The 18516-nt window shown below is 37.0% G+C and overlaps 1 protein-coding gene across 1 annotated transcript in view; it reads right to left on the bottom strand.

Moving 5' to 3' along the window:
• Positions 1-18516, bottom strand: part of ttc23 (tetratricopeptide repeat domain 23) — a 19190-nt gene extending 674 nt beyond the window's left edge. The window contains exons 1-10 of the mRNA XM_079825861.1: positions 18251-18516; positions 17802-17973; positions 17010-17133; positions 16689-16830; positions 15361-15486; positions 8982-9153; positions 7926-8031; positions 4855-4982; positions 4230-4379; positions 87-169 (exon numbers count right to left, since the gene is read on the bottom strand). Of these exons, the coding sequence (XP_079681987.1) occupies positions 87-169; positions 4230-4379; positions 4855-4982; positions 7926-8031; positions 8982-9153; positions 15361-15486; positions 16689-16830; positions 17010-17133; positions 17802-17973; positions 18251-18324 (1277 nt within the window). The 5' untranslated portion in view covers positions 18325-18516. The remainder of the gene's footprint in view (positions 1-86; positions 170-4229; positions 4380-4854; positions 4983-7925; positions 8032-8981; positions 9154-15360; positions 15487-16688; positions 16831-17009; positions 17134-17801; positions 17974-18250) is intronic.

Raw genomic sequence — 18516 nt, 5'->3', positions numbered from 1 at the left:
TACTGCACCGAAAGCACTTTAGAGTGCACTGTGACTTCCTGCTATAGTGTGAATGTGCATCACACATGATTGAGTAGGAAACTCACTGAGACAACATGTCCACGGTTCTTTGTGTAGCTTTGGTTTTCTTGTGCTGAGGACCATACAGCATACTTTGAATATCCAGACACTGAAAGAGAGACACAGGTATTGATGGTTAGCAAAACATTGGGAACATTTGTGACATGCTATACTCCATCCAAAACTATTAGATGTACTGTATGTATATTTTTTTATATAAATACAACATATACAAATGATTAATAATAACAAATCAAAATATCAGAATGATTTCTGAAGGAACATGTGAGACTGAAGACTGAAGTAATTGCAGCTTTTCCATCACAGGAATAAATTACATTTTAAAATATATTAAAATAGAAAACATTTATTTTAAATTGTAAATATATTTAACAACATTACAATTTTACTGTATTTTTATCAAATAAATGCAGCCTTGTGAAGCATAAAAAAAGCATTAAAAATTCTGATTATTCCAAATTTTTGATCTGTAGGGTATACTGGTGCTGGTCATATATCATCAAAAAGTTGATTTATTTCACTAATTCCATTCAAAAAGTGAAACTTGTATATTATATTCATTCATTACACACAGACTGATATATTTCAAATGTTTATTTCTTTTAATTTTGATGATTATAAATGACTAACATCAACTTTTTGATGATATTCTAATTATATGACCAGCACCTGTATTATAATATAATTCTGCACCTTTTTGATTCATTTGAGGTTACATTAAATATTTGTACTTTTAGGTTGATAAAGTTGGCCAAATATAGATTAAGCAAACAAACATTGGACTATAAGCTATAGTACAGTTGCTACACAGACTAATAAGTAGTTTTAATAAAGAATTAATGTTAAAAAAAACTTTTTTCTTAAAGGATAGAAAGGCCTGGTGAACAATAAACTGCTAGCTGAGCTTCGATATAGTCAAAACTGTAAATATGAAACTAAAATATCAAAAAAGTTTGTATTTGTTATTGTTAAAAGTCTAATCTAAGCATGTAAGCTTTAGTGCTCTGCTTTGCGGAGCTCAAAGGGTAGTGAACGGCTTGACTCTGATTTCACGGACATAGTAGAGTGGAGGAGTGCCTTTGGCAAACAGATATCACAGCATACCTGGCCAAGCCACTTCATTTCCTCAAATAAACCCCATCTCATTCACTTCTTCAAAACAACGGCAACGGTTTGGAAGAAAAACACTCAAAATGACGACATGACAACAGCCTTTCCAAAAATAGACAAAGGAAAGTTCTGTTCAAAGTTTCCTTTATGATTGAAAAGTCTTGGTCCATGTTTTCATCACTTTCCACAGGGAAAAGTGATGTCATGGGGCCCACTTCAACGGGAAAACAGTTGCAGTGACTCTCAAAGGTGCGTGTGTCTTTAAAAAAAAGGCTCTCAAAAAGGACTGGATATTAATCTAAAGACTGCATAAAACATAATATACTATATATTTTATATATAATCTAACTTTATTCTCGCTTATTTAAATCCCGGTGTCTGTTTTAACCACAAAACACTGGCTTTAGGCCAGAGTCTAAACTGAGAGTGTGTTGCTCTGCTGCAGCAGCTGTCATGATTACAAGAGAAAGAACATGATATGAGCTGCTCGTTTCTGTCAGAGGTAACGGGGAAAGGTTAGTAGCCTGAGGAAGCATAGAGCGTGGGACCACTGATTCACAACCCCAGAAACGGAGCCCTTCAATACAACAACAAAGCAACATAGCAACAGTGCTCACTTACAGACGAGTGGGGACAGGTTTCCAAAGATCAACAGTCATCAAATTATCTCAGAAGGGGTTTCAGTGTCACCAAATAAAAATAAAATAAAAGCCACTCGCATATTTAGGATGATGTTGTAGCATCTTTATACAGCATCAAATGTTAAAAGCAGAGAGTGAGAATGAATAACGTCACGAACTGGGACTCCTGGAGGAGGACATCAAGTGAGCTGGCCAAGACACTAAAAATAACATTGTCCCATCCAAAAATAATCCAGCTTTAAATAAAGCTACGAAAACACATTTTAAGGGCAGGGTAGGTTTTGTTCCAGATTTTTTTTAATGTTATGTTAGTTGAAGTCTCTTCTCATCACGATAGCAATCGCTAAGATAAGTGGTCTAAATGTATTTATAATGTCTGTGGAAGGCGTAGGACCATATAATGTTTGTCCATTTGGTCCGAATGCAAATGTACAATGTCCTACCTGCCTGTCAACATATCGTGTATTTCCATACTTCCTCGCACAGACATCACGCATCATCAGCGCGTTTCATGCTATGCAGAGTTAGCCAGACGTCAGACACGAGCACCATAACTGAAACAGCAGCCACCTTTTACAGTTCCTCTTGAACTAAAACAACCAGCTTATGCTGCGTTCATGCCATAACTACTGTAATTTGAAAGAGATGGAAACTCGTAACGTTATACTCGGAGTGGTTCGTGACTCGAATTTATGAGTTTCAATGTCAACACTATCAACGGTGAAATGCATTTGCAGCAGTCAGGTGGTACAGGTCAGAGCTCTTTAAGTTGTTTATGTTCATTGTTATTGTAATTGTAATGTTATGTGTTTTGAGACACAAGGTAGTTTAATGTGTCTCTCATGGCGCTTTTGTTTGCTCCCTGCTGTGCGCGTTCATGTGTTTTGAAGGAGACGTGGCTTTGGAGATGCTCTGAAGGGAGGATGGGATCTTTAGCTTTCAAAGCTAGCTCGCTATTGTTAGCCTCTCCGAAAATTGCCCACCCTACCTGAAACGTTGGTAACTACCGTTGGTAATAACCTAAATAAAGCAAGTTACCACAATAAACATACTGTCTGAAATAACATGTCTATTTATACAATTGAAGATTCATTTTAGGATTTGAGTTAAGACAATTTTAGAATACTACATTTCTTCTAGTGGAAGGTGCAATGAAGGTCCTTTAAACTGGATTCAGTGACCTTTTAACAGCACTCGGCAATGTATCATTGGTCATGAAAATGTCTACCTGCATCTAGAAGGACTAAGAACACAATGTTATTTCTTGGAACGTTTCATATCAGGAAAGGCATTCCCTCTGATGGGAAATGTCATTCATGCTACACTCCAAGATTAGAGCATAGTTCTGAGGACATGAGGTCCTCAGAGATAAAGCTGTTCAGATCTCTTTTTACACAAACGGCAGTTGCACAGACTCTAGCAACTTTGTATGGATCTTGGTGAAATATATTGAATAAACTTTATTTGATAAACTCTATTTTATACCATCAGAATTCCATGTAGATGTAGCATCAAATTCAGCAAAACTGTAATGTATATATTGGGTGTGTCCGAAAGCGTATACTCTCTTGAGTAGGTACTTATTCTGAATAAGTTATTACTTCATGACCGCTAAAAAAAAGTACATTCTATATAGTATGAATGTAATCTGGATGTACTACATTCACCATGTTGCCCTTATCATGTGACCCGTAAAACCTTAGTTCATCTTCGGAACACAAATGAAGATATTTTTGATGATATCCGAGAGCTCTCTGACCCCTCCATAGACAACAATTTCATTAATATGCCCAGAAAGGTAGTAAAGACATCATTAAAATAGTCATGTGACTCCAGTGGTTCAGCCTTAATTTTATGAAGCAATGAAAACGACACGAGGGTAATTAATGACAGAATTTTCATTTTTTTGGGTGAACTATCCCTTTAATGTCACGATGTAACGGAAGTAGAAACTGATTTTTTCTTTTGTATTGTGCTGTTGTTGGGCATAAAAAAAAGGTTTTATACTGTTTTATCCATCGGTTGTTAACTATATAGAGGCAAATCTGAACACGAGTTTGCAGTCGATTGTTTGCAGGCGGGCTAAATGATTGGAAAAGTCTGGCATACATCACCAGAGAGATGTTTAATTTATAATTTTTTTAGTATAAACTATAAATTAAATAAATTCATTATTCACATTAAGATGCAAAAACATGCATTTTTTGTGAATTTATTTCATGCTGACTTTAGTACACCGGCGATGTTTGATCATAAATACATTGCAGGACTGTTTTACTAGATACTTTATGTGATCTGTAACACACAGATGTTTATGAATAATGTATGAGTAAATATCCATTAACAGCTAACAGCCAACTGCTACAGCATAGTGATCATGTATGAGATTTGATTCACCTTCTTGAGTGTCCGGTAGGCATGTCTCATCTGACCCTGTGTCATCTCCACTCCACCAATCAGCTGCAGCGCTTCTGCCACCTCTGCACTCAGTTCACCAAACGTGCTCTTCTTAAGGGACAGAGACTCTCTTTGGATCTCAGCACAGCTCTGAAAAACAAAAACGCCCAAACACTCCTTATAAAGACAGTCTTTCGGTATAAGAGATAACCCCAACTTAACCACCTTAAATATGATGTCTCCTCCAAGATTCTGAATACTGGTCAAAAATTGAAAAATTAAAAGATTATACTATATACTATAATAAATTATATATATTACTGTATATAGTGATATATACTATAAAGCAAATCCCACTTGCCTGATTTTTTTATTTTGTCACAAAATGTACAGTAACTATACTATCACCCGGCTCTAATCTGCTAAATGCAACTATAAAGCATGAAGATATTATAAACATTTACAATATTTTGTGTAAAGCTGCTTTGAAACAATGTGTATTGTGAAAAGTGTTATACATATAGATGACTTTTAGCTTTTAAATGGTAGTGTATATATAGTTAAAATATAAAGCTCCATATCTTTTCCATAATATACACCATATCCAGATGAATTTTAAGCTGACCTCCTGTTGTCCCGTGAGTAGGAGGAAATGACTGAAGTCATCTTGGGCACATAGGGTGAGTGTGTCCTGTGGGCCTAGTGCACGTCTATATGCACTTATACACTCCTCAAAAAAGTGTGCCGCTGAATCTAATGAAATGGGAAAAGAGATGCATATAATTACACTTCCCCCACTTCCCCTTGAAGAGCTACTCCAGAACAGTCATATTTTTCATTTGATTAGCTGAGGGTCACCTTCAAGTCTTTACTGCTGTACTTGTAATGCAGGGCAGCTACAACAAAGCTCTGCTCATGTATAGGCTGCTAAACACTTAACACAGTATGATCCAATACGATACACTTCAATGACAAACTCCCAATGTTGAATCAAATCTAAGTTATCTAAAGCAGGGGTTCCCAACCACGTTCCTGGTCTCCTTTGTCTGGCTCACCCATTTTAGGGCTGAATCCGAAATCGCCCCCTAAACCCTCAATCACTATTCCCTACATTATTAGTCCACTAATACAGTTCACTTGAAGGAGTGAATGAAAATGAGTGAGTGAATTCAGACAGCTGTTGAGTGTACATCAGCTGTACACTCGTTAATAGGGTTGGGAATCGTGAGAAATTTTCCGGTTCCGGTTCTGGTTCCGGTTCCGCCTAACGATTCCGGTTCCGATTCCGGTTCCATTAAAATTATTAAACAAATAGTGGTAAAGGAAAAAGGCACAATACGCAACTCAAACAATCCATTTTGTGTTTATTACTTGCTCTAAAATTAATTCACAGGTTGGCAATGTCAAAAAAGTCCTGTACTGTACATATATTACAGTATTAATTAAGCCATTCTTGCAACACATTTTTTTTCAAATGAACACCACTGAAATTGTCTTATTACATTTTATCTCTCTGTCTCTGAATAAAACCAAGTTATAAATTATATTTATTAGTTATATTTATTAATTAGTTGTATATTAATTTAATAGTAATTCAGTTATTCAGTGAACTTGTAAATAATAAATTGCAATTCAGCATTACAAAAGGTAATTGTTCCTAAACGCTTACCTAAACCATGGTGACTCAACGGTTGACAAATATATATATTTATAGGCCTTTCACTATAAATCTGGTATAAGCCCTGTGGCACTCTGTGCTGTATCAAATGTTTTGTCAAATTGCTAGTTCAGCCTCCTTTGCATGTTATTAACTTTTCACATGTGTTACATTTTGCTTCATTATCATTCATTCTTTGGAAATTAATCCATACTTGTGACTTTCTCTTCGCCATGCTGGTGGTCAACGAGAAAATATCTGACGCAAAACCGTAAATGTGTAGCGCGAGGGCTTTCAGTGCTGAACTGCGTTGCACTCCTGGAAGCGGCAGGCAACGTAATTAATATTCATGATGAGATGAGCCAGGGTTGCCAGGTTTTCACAACAAAACCCGCACAATTGCTACTCAAAACTAGCCCAAAACAAGCCCAATCGCGTTTCAGGGGGGCTTCTCCAGTAAAATTCGCATTTCCGGGGCTAAATATCACATAATTGGGGTCGCTTCATCCCGCGGACATGAAACACAGCCCGCGTCAACAGTGTTTAAGTAGCCCAATTCCACGGGAAAACCACGGACTTGGCAACACTGGCTGTCACTCGCTATTAAAGGATACGCTTCCAGCGCTTCGCACACACATTGCACCAGAACCGTTTTCGGAACCGAAACTTAGGAATTTCGCGCGGTTCTGGTATTTTTCAAAAATCAGTTTCTCGATTCCCAACCCTACTCATTAATGTGGTGCAATGTGGGATAGAATGAGTGCACTCGATAACTTCCACTATTGTTTCGGACACCCCTATAAATGGCAGTCCCCTCAATTAATGCCCTATTTGAGAGCATAGGGGGCGATTTCGGATTCAGCCCGAAGTCGCCCCCTAAACCCTCAATCACTATTCCCTACTTTAGTCCACTAATGCAGTTCACTTGAAGGAGTGAATGAAAACGAGTGAGCGAATTCGGACTCGTTATTGTGGTACAATGTGGGATTGAATGAGTGCACTCAATAACGTTCACTATGGTTTCGGACACCACTACAAATGGCTGTCCCCTCAAATAGTGCCCTATTTAAGGGTATAGGGGGCGATTTCGGATTCAGCCCAGGTCTTGGAGTCTCTACTAATGAGCTGATGACCTGAATCAGGTGTGTCTGATTAAGACACAAAGAGACATGTGCAGTAGAGGGGCTCCAGGAATGTGGTTGGGGACCCCTGATCTAAAGCAGTTTTTTCTCAAACCTGTTCTGGGGACATCCCCACTTCTCAAACCTGTTCTGGGGACAATCCCACCACTGCACATTTTGTATGTCTCCCTCATCCAACAAACCTGATTCAACTCATCAGCCCATTAGTAAAGACTGCAGTACTTGGGCTACGTCTACATTCATCCAGATACATTTGAAAACAGCGTTTTTGTTGCAAAACGCTCCCCGTCCACACTGGTGTTTTCAATCGTTCTCCAAATGTTGCTCATCCACAGCAGGAATGTAATATGAAGATTCTACAAAGGCACATTTATCTTTAGCAACATTATCAAAGTAAATAGCAGGCACAATGTCATTTATAACCATATATTATTGGTACAATATGCATCACATGACTAAACATGCATCATCATTTTTAAATACTTCTGTTTTCACAGTCAACAATGCGAAAACGGTGTTTTCAAATGTATCCACTTGGGAGAGCGTTTTCAAAAAGCTGTTAAAAAAAAGCCATCTCAGTGTGGAAGGACGGAAGGCCAAAAAGGAGAAAAAAGGAGTGTTTTCAAACCGAAATGTGTTAGTGTGGACAAGACAAGGTGTCTGATTAGGGAGACATCCAAAATGTGCAGTGAAGGGGGGGGGGGGGGGGGGTCACTAGGACAGGTTTGAGAAGCACTGATCTAAAGGACAGAATGATTTTTGATCATATTACATATTTATTTAATCAAATTTCTATTATACTATTGACTTCATAACACTTCTCATAATTTCTGTGTGATGCTCGAGGCCTAATTAAATACCCCGTACAGATAGACTACTGTGTGTGCATTCTGTTACCGTTGTGATGAGGCTCTGAAGTGGAAGAGTAGGCCAGAGCCAAGCTGTGAGCGATCTGGGCCCCTTCCAAACCCCCGGGACTCTGACTAAGAGCAATGGAATGAGCCTGCAGAAGTGGGAGAGAGAGATACAGAGACTTGAATACAGATATATCACATATCAGACCCACCCTGAAACATAGGAAATCGTTTGGTTCAGTTTTAAAAACCATTAGACAGAGGATGTCAAATGCACAAGCCTTGGTCAAAATCTGGCTTGTGGATGATGCAATCTGAACCCATTTGATGATTTGAGGAAAAATAATAAAATAACATTCCTGTCCAATTATTATATTGGTATGAAATAATCATAATATTCTATATTTATTTGTTGTGTACAATGGTACAGACTTTTGTTTAGTTGACAATCTTTTTTTAGGTCTAACTTTGTATAATGTAATGTTTGGTTTCAGGTGGCTTATTAGAGTTATCCAGCAGCTCTTTTTTTGTAAATATTGTAATTCGATTAATATTTCCTAATTTCATACGCTATTGTTCAGTTTGGGTTTGGTACATTTAAAAAAAAAAAAAAAAGTAATGTATGCTCAATTTTAAATAACTCAAAATGTAATTATGTAATTTGTTCCTGTGATGTCAAAGATGAGTTTTCAGCATCATTCCTCCAGTCTTTAGTGTCACATGATTCTTCAGAAATCATTCTAATATACTGATTTGCTGCTCAAGTAACATTTCTTATTATTATCAATGTTGAAAACAGTTGTGCTGCTTAATATTTTTGTGGAAACCATGTTACATTTTTTCTAGGATTTTTGATTAATAGAAAGTTCAAAAGATTTATTTAAAATAGAAATCTTTTGTAACATTATAAATGTCTTTACTGTCATTTTTGATCAATTAAACACATCCTTGCTGAATAAAAGTATTAATAAAAAAAATGACTGACATAATAAAGTTGATTATGGAGCATGTGTTTAATACACCAAACACACCAAAAATACACCAGCACTGTGCCTCCCCCTGCTTTAATATGAGTTGAGTGTAATTCTCAGGAATTTACCTTTAGGAGGTGCTCAATGGCTTTATCCAGATGTCCCTGTGCCTGTTCAATGGCCGCCATGTTTCTGTAAACAGAGCAGGTCCGACTGAGCTGAGCTCCTTCCTGAAGCAGCTCCAAGGCTCTTTCACATTGACTGAGGGCCTTCTCGGGCCTTCCCTGCCGCTGGTAAACCCTATTCAACACACCATATGCACACAGACACAAAGATGTCATTTATCATGAAATCAATCCACAATGTCACATACATCACACTGTTGACCTTACTTATGCATGCCATCATCATAAGAATGGCTCGTTTGTAATGCCAGTCATGGGCAAAAATGCCAGAACAATGAAAGGAAGAAGGTCAAGAAAAGGGAGGCCTGTTCAATGCAAACTGGTTAAAAACAGGAAGAACTGCTGTGTATTGCATGGGACAGTGGTACTAGCGCTGAACCTTTAAAGAGCGTCCGTTTCTTTTATTAAGATGTGAAGTGCAGCAAATCCAAACCCTGCAGTGCTGAACTCAATACACAGGAGCTCATGTCTTTATTAGGTCTGATTCTCCACTCTCAATATCAGCCTGGAGGCATTCAGTCTCACTCCTGAACAATGCACAGCAGACTGACTCGCTGTGAAGAAATAAAGTACAGAAGACTCAGTGCTGTTCTATAAAAAGTATTCAGTTCAAGTCACTAAACTGATTTTTTTAAAGACACTTTAAATATAATACAAAAATGTTAAAATGTCTGTAATTTTTTTTAAATGTTTTTAAAAGAAATCTTTTAGTTGTGCTGTTTAAAACATTTTGTGAAAACCAGGATACATTTTTGAAAACTTTGATTAATAGAAAGCTGAAATAACAGCATATATATATATATATATATATATATATATATATATATATATATATATATATATATATATATATATATATATATATATATATATATATAATGGTTGCAAAGGGGTGGGAAATTTCCCGGAAATGTCCAGAAACTTTCCATGGGAAGTTAAGCTGGAAAATTTTTGAAATATTCCAAGTTTGAAAATTAACTGCAATTTTCAGGAATTAATTGGAAATTATGGGTAATTTATACAAACTGTATCATATACCAACATCAAATATTTTGTTATAAGCATACATGCATGCAAGCGAATACAAATAAATAAAAAAATTAGACTTTGATTTATTTGTGAGTATAACTTTAATTGATTCTTTAATTGAACAAACAAACATGAATGTTGAATAAAATAAACCTATTCCCTATGATCCCCCCAAAAGTCACATTGAAAATGTAAAATAAAAGAATGGTCGATGGTAAAATGGTAGAAATTCAACTGAATTTGCATTAAATCATGTTGTTTTAACCAAGATTTTGTGGCAAGATTTAAAAAAAAAAAAAACTACTTTTAAGTTCCCTGTTATAGATTAACCTGCAATTTTGCAAATTTCCAGTTTATTCCCATTAATTCCGGTTAATTCCAATGGAAAGTTTTTTGCAACCCTATGATTTTTTGTTTTGTTACTTATCTTTATTTTAAAAATAGACTAAACTTTTCTGTTAATTTCCAGGGTTAAATTCCCAGACTTTCAATTGGATCTCATACTTTTAGATCTCACTCTCTACATAACTATACCATGATGCTTCTCTCTGATGTGGGCAGTTGTGTAGCACTGGGCTATATGGAGACATCCATCACCACAGGGAGATCCCATACTTCACCCATCCATCTAGTTAAAAGCTTTGAGCCGTTCCAGATTCATCCACTCTAATGGATCACTAACTCAATTTCCCCATCTCAGAGGGAGCAGTCTGCTTATGCACCATCCTTGTCCCATCAATATAAGGCTAGTAAAAAAATTGCATCACAAACAAAGGTTACAGTTGACTAGTGGAGATCCCATAATCCAACTCTAAATTAGCAAGTGATTTTAACAGAGATGGTTGACATTTCACTTAATAATGTCAGTATTCACCCATATTTGCATAATTTAATGATGATGGAGTTGTAAACATGTCTTAACTTCAATCTTTGGTTTATATTTTAGGATTGCAACATAGATTTTATTCAAATGAATTCATAAGCTCTTAATCTGAATGTCCAATTGGATTTACTGCAATCAGTGAAAAACGCTCAAGGGCGACGTTTGCAAAATGGCAAAGATTTTGAACATGACTCCACCAAGGTTTTCTCATAGTAGTCTGTGTGTACGCTGGAGCACCCTGCCAACTTTTCAGGACTGCATCAGAAATTCCAGACTATGGGCCTCCTTTTAGGGAAAGCGGGACATGCAACGCGTATGTGCCAACTCTACTGCCACGCTGCCTGGGGATGCAAACTAAACACATCCTGTAATATGCCATGCAGTGCCCGTGTAATACCAGCCATCCTCTCAGGCATCCTCTGTGGGAGGAGAGATATAATCTGCGTGGAGAAATCTGATTTAATGTCCGTTGTGCAGGGGCGTAATGCAATTAGGGATTTTTACATGAACTGCCAAGTAGTCCCCCAAGCCTTCTGCTTAGTAATTGTTAACAGACCAATATTGACGTAGACTGCGTATGAAAGATTTCAGGCTTGATAGAGAGTAATGCCAGGCATAATGGGGGAAAACAGACACAGAGCAACAGAAAAGACATAGTTGCCTTTAAAAAAAATGAAATTAAACACTTCGATTACTTCAGACTGTTATAACAGCACTCCAAGTTTAGTCTCCAGCCAATTTTAGCTCAGATAAAGGTAGGGTTTTTCATAAACATTTTTTGTTACACAGGATGAAACTCTCAAACCCTGATAGCAATCCATAATAGAAGTGGTCTAAATATTAAAACATGTACAAATATCTTCTGTGGAAGTCTTAGGACCAAAAAATCCTGTCCAATCATTGCATTCGCTCCGAATGCAATAATAGGATGTACCTGTCAACCTGTATTTGCATACCTCTGCACAACCTGCTCGTGCAGACATCACACGCCATCAGCGTGTTCCATGAGGCTATGCAGTGCTGTAGACAGACAGTCACCAAACACTGCAAACAAACAGCGGCCGCCGTTTATAGTTCCTGAAGCAAAACAACATGCCTATGCTGCGTTCACACCATACCGTAATTAAGAGACGGCAACCTGTGAAGTTCTGCTCAGAGCTGTTCACTTCATCATACTTGGAATTATGCATTTCTATGGCAACACTATCAAGGCCGAGATGAATCAGCAGCAGTCAGGTGGTACGGGTCAGTAAGCCATCCTTTTGTGTGCATTCATGTGTTTTGGCATGGCTTTGTAGACGCTCTGAAGGGAGGGTGCGATCTTATGATTTCAAAGCTAGCTTTCTAACGTCTCCAGAACTGCCTACCCTACCTTTAATCTACAAGATCACCAAAGAAAACAGAGCAGTGGTTTAAAGGGGTTAACTCAAAAATGAAAATTCACCTCAGTTCATATTGGGGTTTTTTTTCTTCATATTTTTACTCAATTGACATTTGTTGGTTATCACCGTGTTTGATATATGTGCATTGAGGTATATGTGCTGCTCACTGCAACTGCTGGATGTAATAAATTTGCCTATCAGGATAATATGTTTCCCTCTAGTTTTAAGAGGCAAATTATGCAGAGATGATGATGTGGGCTTTGGAAATCAAACATAAAAGGTAGAAGAATGAGGCTTGTTGATCCTTGAATTGCTAAATGCGTTGCCTTGACAAGAATCTTCAAATTCAATAGACTGCCTGCTACTCATTAGGTGAACAAAAGTATTTAAGTTGTTAGTTAACAGCAGAAAAAAGAAAATAATACAGGGTGAACTATCCCTTTAAAACTTCTTTTTTTTTTCCTTCAGGACGCACATTTTCTATGAGCCATCAAGTGGATGTTAAGTGGATGATTTAACATTGATAAAAATGACACACTTGACTTTTAAAGCTTTGTTTGTTCACAGGCTTAGAGTGTGAAAAGACATTTTTGAGTTCTGTCAAGGCCAAGAATCCCAACCAGCAAGTCTCGAACAAGGGCTGATGTAAATATGTGCAGAGATTCATGTCAGTATAATATGCTGACTATGATATGTTTGTTCGCTCTTTGCCTCCATCCCAATGAAAAGCTGTAAGCGTGTGTCATTGTTTGTGGTGGTTTGTGATGATAGCGCAGGCTCGCTCATTTCAAATATGTCAACACTAGCTCTACAGTCAAAGGCAGAAGAATTAGAAAGCCTTCATCACAACTAACATATGCACATTCTTCTGGGACCACGAAACCAGCTGACAAACTGATGAAAACGCATCCTGCTAAGTAAGAAAAAAATTCCCTGACATAACATAAATACATAATAAATTAGCTTTATTGCATAGCAGTTTATCTTCTCTGACACGGATGCCCTTACTTATATAACAAAGAGCAGCAATAATAAAACCTGAGATGGCCCAGGGAGATACTGTCGCTCACAACATAAACACAGCTGGCAGACAAACCAGTCGTTCATTGTCACAGTCAAGCCTGGTGAGACCAGCCATAATAAACACTGGGATCAATACAAGCTATTGAACAAGTTAATCAAGTCCTCCTTTGGGAACTTTCCCCCCTGAGAAACAAAAGATCTTTGAATTCCCCCAAAAAAATCAATTCATGTGAACAAAACAGACCTACTGCATTTCTGCTTAGTAAATCCTTTGCTTTATGTATGTTTAATAAACTGATGCAAGTGACATCAGCTTTTGCTTTGCAGATGTTCATACATCTCATGAAAAATGTATTCAGATGTGACTAACCTGGAGACATTCACATTATGTGTGTGAGCTTCACACGCATTCAAAGATATGATAATAAAAGATTAAAACATCATTTCTGTTTCTATTTTCCTTCAAAACAAGCAGTGACCAAAAAGTTTGTGAAATTTATCATAAAGCTTCAATTCTGTTGATCATTGTGAAGATGTTTTGTGGATGAGGAGCACCACCTTGTGGTGAAAAAGATACTTTATACTGTTAATATCAGCCTGTCAGGGTTCCCACTCTTTTTCAGCAACCATTTTCCAGTACTTTTCCAGGACATTTTCAATTTTACTACGGCGGGAATAAAAGACAAGGATCATGCCAAATATTGCTTTCTAAGTCTTTAAAAGCCGTACAGTTTATTGCCATTACTTAACAATCCAGCATTTTTCAATATGAGCTCTTAATCATACATTATGACTATGGAAGCTTGTTTACACCACAGAATAGAAAGAAAAGGTAATTGTGACTTTTAATCTCGCTATTCTGACTTTCTCGCAATTGCGAGTTTACATGTTTTTGATATAAACACGAAAATTGTCGCAAATCTTTTTTCCTCAGAATTGGACTTTATAACTTGCAATTGCAGTTTAGATCTCACAATTCTGAGAAAAGAAGTCAGAATTGCAAGATATAAACTAACTGCGCAAAAAAGTCAATTGTGAAGAAAAGACTTGCGAGTTTATATCATGCAATTCTGACTCTATCTTGCAATTCTGACTTTATAACACACAAATGTGACTTTATATCAAAATTATGTGATTAGGTAGCAGCTTACGAGTTAACATTCACTGCATACATTTGAGCAGTTAATAGCATTAGCTATTAAACATCATTATTCAAAATACTACTCATACGTATCAAACTCAGCATTCCTGAACTTGTGCTTTCTGCAACTAGCGCTAATTGTTTGGGCCAGCGATAAACTCTTTATACTCGGCTAAAGAAATAACTTTTTTTTAAAGAATTTTCCCAGACAACAAGATTTTCCAGGACATTTTACATTTTCTAAAATGTTCCATGACTGGAAAATTTGTCATCAATTTTCCAGGTTTTCAAGGTTTTCCAGGACGAGTGGGAACCCTGCCTGTGGTCCTAATGAAGTGACAGGTTCATATAAATCATTAATTTGGTTTGCCAAAGCCTTTAAATGTAGCATAACAACCGATTCTGATGCATATATGAAAGTGTTTTCTTAGTTACAAGTGCATCCAGTGTCAACTTGAAGTGACGCCAGGAAAAACATAAATTTAAATCTGAACCTGATATTTGAAACTGCAAGTCAAGAGAAATAAATAGTCCACAGCATGTGATTCACCATAGGGCTTTGTGTGAATATCAATGCAGACTCGTCTGCCACATCATATTTTAGGCCTGTGGTAGACAATTTAATGCATTTATAATGCCATAAACAGACTGGGATTTAGATTTTTCTAAGAGTAATTAGAACATTAATCTCTCTTCCCCTAGTCCTAGACCTTAAATTGTATTTAAAAGGAAGGCACCTCCGCACATCTCTAAAATGGAGCATTAATTTATATACTAATCATCTAGAGTTGGAATGCATCTCTCTTGTTAGTCCAGCTATGTCAGTCAGCCATTACAACAATTAAGATTAAAATGGTCCCATACCTTGCTAAATTTGTAAATATTTCATACTCAGTGTCCACTCTGTCCTCCTTTCCCATGGCTTCTTGCGCTACAATGTCTCCAGTGATTATCTCTGCCTTCTGAAAGCTTGACTCAGCCTCTGCTAAGGTTCACACAGTTAAGAACTCATCAGTGGTGAATTAACATATTACTGCCATTAGTACATTATTTAAAGCAACAAGGTCTGCATGATGAATTATATATTTTTTTCTTCTTTAAAAAAAAAAGAGAGTTTAATAATATCACAGACACAAATATATAGTGTCCCTAAAAAGGATTTGAACACTTAAAGGGATAGTTTACCCACAAATGTTGTCATCATTTACTCACCCTCAAGCTGTTCTTCTGTGTTAAACAGAAGAAAGTCATACAGATTTGGACCAACTTGAGGGTGAGTAGATTACATTTTTGTGTGTGTGAACTATCCCTTTAAAGGATTAGTTCACTTTAAAATGAAAATTACCCCAAGATTTGCTCACTCTCAAGCTATCCTTGGTGTATATGACCTTCTTCTTTCTGATGAACACAATCAGAGTTATATTAATAAATACCCTTACGCTTCCAAGCTTTATAATGGCAGTGACAGGGTCCATTGAGTTTGAAGCTTAAAAAAGTGCATCCATCCATCCATCCACAGAAAGTTTAACGCCTCTCGCAGTTCAAAACGCTACGTTCTACTGATATTTTTCCTACAAAAACCCATCAATTCGCTTCAGAAGGCCTTTATTAACCCCACGGAGCTGTGTGGACTGGAGTACGCTTATGATGCATGGATGCACTTTTTTGAGCTTCAAACTCAATGGCTACCCCATTCACTGCCATTTTAAAGCTTGGAAGTGTCAGGATATTTATTAATATAACACTGTGTTCATCAGAAAGAAGAAAGTCATATACACCTAGGATGGCTTGAGGGTGAGTAAATCATGGGGTTATTTTCATTTTAAAGTGAACTAATCCTTTAAGATGCACTACACTCTAAAAAAAAAAGGTTCTATATGGCACCAAAAATGGTTCTTGGCTCGTAATCATAGGGGAACCTTTTTTAGTGCTATATTGCACCAATTTTGGTGCTTCAGTGGTTCCTCAGCGGTTCTTCAGAGGTTCTTCACCGGTTCTTTGACTAAGGTGCTATATACCACCTCTGAAGAACCGCTGAAGAACCACTTAAGCACCAAAATTGGTGCTATATAGCACTAAAAAATGTTCCCCTATGATTACGAGCCAAGAACCATTTTTGGTGCCATATAGAACCTTTTTTTTTTTAAGAGTGTATGAATACAATGGCATTCGATTTTTGTAAACAAGGATATTTTCCAAGCAGTAGAGCAGCACATCCAAGAGTCTGATGTATCATAAGGAAGCAGTTGAGGCAGCTCACTCTCTCCTCCTGCTGACTGGAACTGAGGACTTCAAGTGCTTGTGACGCATGTTCTTGTGCCTGATGTGCCCAGCCTGGGAAACAGGAGGTTGTATACTGTTAGGAGATGGTTAACATATTATATATGACTACCTAAGCAATCCATTTGCATGATGCACAGTAAATGCAGGGTTTATTTTTCCAATAACAACAAGCTCGCTGTGTTATTCTTTCTTCTATCAGCTTAAATGCATTAAATAATGAACAATTTTACCTTTGTATTGCAAGTAGGCTTTAGCCAGTCTTGACTGGGCTTGGGCCACTGCAAAATGCTCATTTCCGTAAACCAGTCTGGTCAGTGCAAAGCAACGCACAAGCTCCTGGATACAGGCGTCATGCTGCAAAGGTCAAACAAGCATAAATCATTAAACTAGAAAAATAAAATAATCAATAAGAACAATGACCAGCCAGTGTTGCTGTACTGGAGAGTAAGAATATGTCTGGTGTGCTTTATGATAAGGGTTTTCAAACTGGTGTCCGGGGCCCCCAGGGGACCACAAGGAAGTGCTAGGGGGTCTGTGGGTATGTTTAGAGAAAAAAGAATTTATAAATAATAAAAGTATATTAAAATAAATATAAAATACATATTTGATATAAATTAATAACATAAATAGATAACAAATATTAGATTAAAAAATATATATATATATATTAATAAATGAAATAAAAAATAAATCAATTCATTAAAATATAAAAATGTAAACATATAAACAGACGGTACTATAGTGAGTAAGGGGAAACACATTTTCCAAATTTTACACACATTTATAATGTTTCGTTTTTACAGTATAAATTGGGTCTTTATCCATACAAATTTATTGCTGCCTTTTAAATTCCCTCACAAGAAAATGGTCATATATGGGGGCCCATGGCATCTAAAAGTTGGAAAAAACCCTGCTTTATGTAATGATAATAGATAATGCTGAAATGTTGGGGCACTAAGATTACATTAAACAGTAGGAGAATATAAAATTAGAGTGTGAGATATGTTGTGTTCCATGTGTACCTCTTCACTATCAGCCAAAGACTGAGCTCGTCTCTCACAAAGCAATAGTTTCTCTGCAGGATTCATCTTTCTGTAATTCTTCACATCTTCTCTCTGTGAGATTATTGTTGAATCTGCTTCCTTCAAGGATTCTCCTGAACTGCAACTGCTGCTCATGTTGAAGCTGGTGAAGCTGTAAAAGTTTAGAACTTGGTTGTGTCTCAAAATATAATTAACTGGCAACTTAGCAGTTCTGGGTTTTTTATTTTTATTTTACAGTCTATGGTTTTGATACACATCCCACTTTGGTTGCATGGCAAAGAGATCCACTGAAAGTTAATGGTCACTGAGACTGTCGGTCTCTAACATTCTTTCTAATAACTTATTTTGTTCAAACAACACGAAGGTGAGTAATGATAACTGTTTTTTTCTCTTTAACTGCGGCAGGAAAAATGGGTAACGTTACATACGATTCATCCAGCGCAGTAACAGGACAGCTCTGCTGTGGTGCGGGAAACGGTCCGCTGTGCGGTGCTAGGCTCATTTTAATGGCGAAGGCAAATACAACTCAGCTATCGTTTTATAAGCTGACTTTGATTAATAATTTGTTCTCTTAACATTACTTTTTAAAAGACTGCAACGGTCTTTTCAAGCACACTAGAACATAGAGCTGTGAAACCGAGTAACGAATATCACGAAAACCCAAACAAACGCTGTGATTGGTTGACTCCTACAC

This window comes from Gobio gobio (assembly GCF_949357685.1).
Source record: "Gobio gobio genome assembly, chromosome: 9".
NCBI classification, from domain to species: Eukaryota; Metazoa; Chordata; class Actinopteri; order Cypriniformes; family Gobionidae; genus Gobio; species Gobio gobio.
The sequence above is the reverse complement of the archived record's forward strand: the minus strand, read 5'-3'. Positions and strand labels throughout refer to the sequence as shown.